This window comes from Nicotiana tomentosiformis, chromosome 8 (genome assembly GCF_000390325.3).
Source record: "Nicotiana tomentosiformis chromosome 8, ASM39032v3, whole genome shotgun sequence".
NCBI classification, from domain to species: domain Eukaryota; kingdom Viridiplantae; phylum Streptophyta; class Magnoliopsida; order Solanales; family Solanaceae; genus Nicotiana; species Nicotiana tomentosiformis.
This window is the reverse complement of record NC_090819.1, coordinates 145,091,625-145,098,055: the sequence shown is the minus strand read 5'-3', so window position 1 is coordinate 145,098,055 and position 6,431 is coordinate 145,091,625. Positions and strand designations below refer to the sequence as shown.

The window sequence follows — 6,431 nt, the reverse complement described above, 5'->3', positions numbered from 1 at the left end:
AAAATCCCTAGTTTATATGCTCTCATCAAATAGTGACATCTCGCATATCAACACACTTATTCTCCAACATTATTGCTTAAGCCTTAAGTTATATAAGTATGTATTAGTTAAGCGCTGTTCTATGACATTGATTATTGCTTAAGTTATACCAATATTGGTTAAGAGAAGTTCTAGGACAAAACTAAACTAGACGATACAAGTAATACAGAGTTGCATTTTTTTTTAAAATCCAGAGTTGCATTAGTGATGCTTTTATTCTAGATACCAAACTTTATATTAGTAATGCATAATTATATAATCGACTACCTTTTTCATCCCTAAATACATCAACATAAAACAATCTAGAATAGAGGGAAGTTGGAACTCCACAACTAAAGTGGATAATAAGCAGCTTATGGGTCACACTTATTCTATTCTTCCTTCACATTTTAGCCACATTTTGAATTATATTGGGCTTAAAACTGGCTTTACTGCAAGCACCACACTTGAAACAACAAACACGGGCCAAAGGCACATACTACATAAAAAGTAGGATCCATCCCTTCATAGAGCAAAACAAAGCATCATAACAAGTTCAATTTTTGAGCTTCTAAAAGGCCATTTTCTCTTGCATTCTGGATAATGCCTTCTCGAGCTGGCTCCATTTTTGTTCCAATGACCCATTATAGCCGATTGACATTCGCACTAATCCTGGTGAAATTCCGGCCAACTCTTTCTCTTCATGGTTCAATTCACTGCTCGTGCTAGAACCCGAGCACGACATGAGGGTCTCGTAATAGCCCAAACTCACAGCCATGAACCCAAATTGGGTAAAGTTTTGCAAGACATTCATCAAACGATTAGCACGTTCCTCGGTTTCCATGTCCACACAGAGAATTCCACCATAACCATAGTCTTTATTAGCCATGGACTTTAGAAGGGTATGATCTGGGTGGGCTTCTAGGCCTGGGTAAATCACTTTGAGCCCAAGTTTAGTCATTCTAGTAGCATATTCCAAAGCCCGTTTGCAGTGTTCCTTCATTCTAAGGCCCAAGTGAGGAAGTCTTTCTGAAAGTTCAAATGCCACTTTGGGATTCATAGTTGGGCCCAATAGCATAAGAGTCCCTTGATGAAGATCCATCATGGAGTTCACAAGATTTTCTGGCCCACAAACGGCACCTGTGTAATTTTACCAATAATTAAAATTAAGAAAAATCAACCTAAATAGCCGCCTTCTCCACCTCTTAACTAAGAATAGCTATGTATGGGAAATTTATAATTTATCTTACCAATACTTTAATCAGCTTACTTTTTTTTAATTAATCAATTGCTCAACGCTAAGACAAAATCCTAAATCATTACAACAGTAGATACAAAAAAGAGGGTCATTATTGCTAGTAGAGGGGTAGATACTTACCTGCATAAAGTGTTTACACCAAAACATGTTAAATACATCACGTTTAAGTGATATAATGAGATAAGAATGCAAATAATTCACCATGGTTAAGTGCTTTAATTAAGTTCATGTACAAACACATATGGTGTAAACGCATATTACACATAAGTTTTTACTCTAATAGAGGTGTGGGTCTTAATAAGACAATTGTAGAATGTCAGCGTAATATATTGGAAGATCAGATTTAATCACCGCATAATCCATCAGATCTGTCGTGTATAAAAAGTTTATCCTTGTGCTAATCAGTGATTAAGATATCGAAAGAGAACACTTTTCAATATTATATACACACAAGATTTCCCCAAAAGAATCTGGAATAAACAAAAGAATGTTTGACCCCACCTTTCTTTGTTCTGTCTTTGGTATGGTTTAGCCCATAATTATTAATTCATATAATAATGGTCTTTTCAGTTCAATGTATATAGAAGAGCTAGCTAGAGATTGTTTTAAGATAGCTACACAATTAAAAGATGGCTCTAATTATTCTTTTTTATTTTTCTGTCTCGTTAATTACGGGCTACCTACCCCCAAAGAAAAGGGTATTTTTCTTTGTGTAATTGAATATGAATCTTTGATAAGATTCTGAATCCAGTCATAATCGAAAAAAACATGCATGGTTTCACTACGTAGTATTATCTAGATTCGTAGTAATATTCCCCTGGGGATAGAGTTAAAATATAACAAGCCAAAATAAAAACAATTATAAAGACCTCCATTTCTAGCGAGTTCACATTTTGCTAAGTGCAGATGCCACATGTTATAATTTAAGGTAACCAAGACAAAAGATGACAAGTACTGATAACGATAAGTCCTAAGGCCTATTAATAATAATGAAAATAAATAATTTAGAACACATGTGATCACCTTTAAGTAGGTACATTATTTCACTTACTATATACCACATAAATGCAAAACTTCTTACGCGAACTATTCCGGACTAATGGGACATTTGTAAACTTCTTGTTTCAAATTAATTTCCAACCACAAATATAGGTTTGTACCAAAAAAGAAAACAAAACAAAAAGAAAAAAACTAGCAATTCCAATTGAGAAAACACGTGAAATCTTATCTCCAAAGTCATCTTCATCTAATAATGTAAAAGCACCAAATCACACGTGATGAAACATTGTCCCTAAATCTTTCAAACCTTTCAAAAATGTCAAAGAAGTTTATCACCTTTTAGAACATTTCTCTTTAGATAGGAACATTTAACAAAATCATTATTAGTCTTTGGGGAAAATATCAAACTCTACCTTCTAATGTTTAATTACTTTTAGTTTTAAGAAAGCCTTTAAGTGGAGGAAAAAAAAAGAATTAACCCAAATAGCCACTCACCCAATAACTTAAACTAAAAATAATCGGTGGAGGTATAATATATGCATAATTTATGTATTGTATGTGTATAATTGTGTATAATTAATGTATAATCTATGTATATAACTAAAAAAAATAAACAATTAATATAACCGGCTATTTGTGTAAAGATCCCGCAAAAAGAGAAGCTATCTTGTGCAGTTCTGCTATACAGATCAACAAATAAATGAGCCTTAATTATCCATTTGGAAAATTAACAGTTGCCATAAGTAGAAAAATAATCATGACTGGTTCATCATACCATTAACTTCACTTTTCTTTCAAAACATGCAGATCCACCATGTGCATATAAAGAATAATAAAGAGAGAGTTTAAAATGTCCATATATACTACTCTTCATAAGACTAAGAAAAATAAATAAAAATTTATAAATGAATATTAGAGCTAATTTTTTTCTAATTCTTATTTTCTATTGGGGAGCACCAGCACCCATTCTCGTGAATTGAGCGTTATCAAATCTCTATTACTCCTATAATTAAGAAGTTTTACTCTCTGAATCAAGCTATAGTATTATTTACTCGGTCAGTTCCCTTTTACTGATCCTCTGTTGACTAGCACTCCTCCTAAGGAGATCATTTATTGAGGGTTTGTTTTAATCTTCTCAAATTATCTATTATGTTTCTCCTTAATATGTACCTTAAGAAACATTAATTAAAAGAGTTCTTTTAATATTTTATTCTTATTTATATCTTAAGATATAATCTCCGTTTATTGAATATTTATTTTATTTATGTGTCATCTTCATCTTCACGAATAATTATTACTAAGTTTAAAATAAAAAAAAATAATTAATTTTATCTAAAACTTCTAAAATGATGAATAATTTAAGATAATTATGTTTAAAAATCACGACAAATAATTTGAAAGTACTAAATTATCCTTCCTAATGGTTATTAAAGTTGTACTTCCAATAAACTTGGGGAGTATGGGTACTTAATACTAAGGATAAGTGAAATTAGAAATTTTATTTTTTAGTATAAAAGACTAATAAAAGAAAACTGAGGAAATAGTATTCTCATAACAAGATCGGTAAAACACGAAATTTACAACTACAATTGGCAAAAATGGTTTTACCAATGAGTTAAAGATTATATATCGACTGTTCTTTTATATTTATCTTTGGTGCCAAATGATGATTAATGACTTCTATCTAGACGAAAGGCACACGTGTGAAGTCACTGAATACTAAGGACAAAAACTAAGAAGAAAAATCAAACCTGCGATGATGTCGGCTCCACCGCTAATGTACTTGGAAATACTGTGAACAACAACGTCAGCACCTAACTTCGCCGGCGAAAGCACCATCGGAGCAAAAGTGTTGTCCACCACCACCGTCACTCCTTTTTCATGCGCTATCCTACTCAGCTCCGGCACGTTAGCCACCGTTAACGTAGGATTTGACAGCGACTCAAAATACAGTACTTTTGTCCTCCCTTCCACAATCGCTTCCTTAACCATTTGCAAATCCCTTATGTCCACAAACGACGTCGTTATGTTACAAGCCCTCGGCAAGAAATGAGTAAGCAAGGCGTGTGTCCCACCGTAGAGCGTCCGTGAAGCCACCACGTGTCCACCTGCAGAAGTCCATGTAACTTATTAGAAATGAATTCAATATTTTCGATACAAAATTCAATAATAATATGTTTGAAAAGTATAATAAAAATATTTCGCGAAGTCACCACGTGTCCACCTGAACTACACAGCTGTAGCAACACCGAAGATATCGCCGACATGCCGGAAGCCGTACAGTAAGCGGCTTCAGTACCCTCGAGCGCCGCCATGAGGCGTCCGAGATTGAGCACTGTCGGGTTGAAATGGCGGCTGTAGATGAAGAAGTCACGGTCAGGGCCAAGTTCGCCGGAGAACATGCGGCGCATGGTTTCCGGTTCCATGACGGTGAACGTGGCGGAGGCTTCAATGGACATGTTAACGCCGCCGTGTTCGCCGAATTCATGGCGGGCATTGGCTAAAGCCGCCGCTGGATCCTCCCATATTAGTGATTTTGTTTGTTTTTTGGTCACAAAGAAATCGTCGTGATGATCCTTCTCATCGGAACCCGATCTCTTCTTGTTAGAGAAGACCATGTCGTTTTGATTCCCCATATATCTGATATCTAAGTAGATTTTTGTGGAAGAGATAGTCTATTGCAAGAAGTTTGGGAAATGTGTATATGTTTGAGAAAAATTAGGGGAGAGAGCAGTCTTTATATAGTGGAGAAGAAAAGAAAACCTTAGTGTGAGATTATTAAAGAACACAGATTAAACCAGAGCGTACACAAATATTTACAGAATCAAGTTACTGAAAAGGTAATTAAATGTGATTCTAGCATATATTGATTGGTAACTAGGAATTATATTAAAGATTAAGTTAAGTACTGAAATATTTACATAATCAAATTATTAAAAATATAATTACGTGCAACTCTATATAATAACTCGAAGTAAATAATACTTAAGTAACAAGGGTTGTAGTAACAGAATATATATATATATATATATATATATATATATATATATATATATATATATAAAAGTAGAATGGTAGAGACTCTTTAGGTTTGTCTAAAATAAGAGGGCAATTGCGATTCAAAAAAGGTGGCTTAATTTCTCTTCGTTAGTTTTGTTTTTTCCTCTCTTTTTGGCTTGTTATTACTTCTTTAATTACTATAGGAGGTTGGTTGGAGTTGAATTACACCATTAAAGGAGATCATGCGAGTTAGAATTATGCGTTGTTATCTAGTTAGATACATTGACAACGCAAAGGATAATTTAATTAGTTGGCTATAACATTAACATTTCGATTTTCGAGAAGATCTAACATTTTGTTGTAGCAATATTGGATTGTTAGAGTGAATTGGGCCGTTATTCCGACCATGAACAAAGTATATCTGTGTACGTATGGGAAATAGTACAGCTTTTCCATGCAGAGAAAGGAAAAAATTGGCATTCTAAATTTCTCGCTTGCAACTATATTTGGGGATAGTAATAATATATTTCAATTTGACAATCTCGGACAATTTTTTTGAGATACGGCACTATATTTCCTCGATATTAATCTGGTCTCGGATTCTCAACTCGTTTAAAAAAGATTTTATCCCAATTAACGTTATTTCGAAGATCAATTAATGATTTTCTCTCGTTAATCTACAGCCTGAAATCCTGATTTATTTTCTTCTTTTTTTCCTTTCTCTAATTCTTTCAACTTATTGGACGAGGAAAAAAAAACTAAAGAAACTTGAGAACACGTGAAAATGATGTACCAATCGAAAAGATATGTAGTAGTAGTATGCAACTTTGTATACGGGTAAAATCGGGCTCATGGTACTCCGGTCTCCGATAAAATAAGCCAAGTTCGAGACATGATGACAGGGGACCGAAATCGGAGCAAGAGTCTCATCGAGTCATGGTTCGGAATCGGTCCTAACTTTGAACAACTTCGAAGAACATGGCCGGGCCAATCAAGCACGACCAACGGAGGGTCATTATATCCTGGACCTACCGGATATACCCCTCGTGCTAAGGCTCGAACAGAACGCTTACCACCGGAGCCATCGAGACCATGCCCCCCGGATTTGGTTCGAGCTCCAAGACCTCAGAAAAGCATTACCAAACGGTTGCACACG

The 6,431-nt window shown here is 34.6% G+C and overlaps 1 protein-coding gene across 1 annotated transcript; it reads right to left on the bottom strand.

Moving 5' to 3' along the window:
• Nucleotides 1-250: 250 nt before the first annotated feature.
• On the bottom strand, nucleotides 251-5,159 carry LOC104120940 (methionine gamma-lyase-like). Its single transcript, XM_009632819.4, has 3 exons — nucleotides 4,500-5,159; nucleotides 4,027-4,383; nucleotides 251-1,158 (listed from the first exon to the last, which is right to left on the bottom strand). The coding sequence occupies exons 1-3, from the start codon at nucleotides 4,909-4,911 to the stop codon at nucleotides 590-592; spliced, it is 1,338 nt and encodes a 445-aa protein (XP_009631114.1). The 5' UTR covers nucleotides 4,912-5,159; the 3' UTR covers nucleotides 251-589.
• Between the last annotated feature and the right edge of the window lie 1,272 nt (nucleotides 5,160-6,431).

Excerpts from the sequence above, each read along its gene's own strand:
- LOC104120940 (XM_009632819.4), bottom strand. The coding sequence starts at position 4,911 with ATGGGGAATCAAAACGACATGGTCTTCTCTAACAAGAAGAGATCGGGT. Across the intron at positions 4,384-4,499 it reads GCTACAGCTGTGTAGTTCAG|GTGGACACGTGGTGGCTTCA; the intron begins GTGGACACGTGG and ends GGACTTCTGCAG. Across the intron at positions 1,159-4,026 it reads TGGAGCCGACATCATCGCAG|GTGCCGTTTGTGGGCCAGAA; the intron begins GTTTGATTTTTC and ends AAAATTACACAG.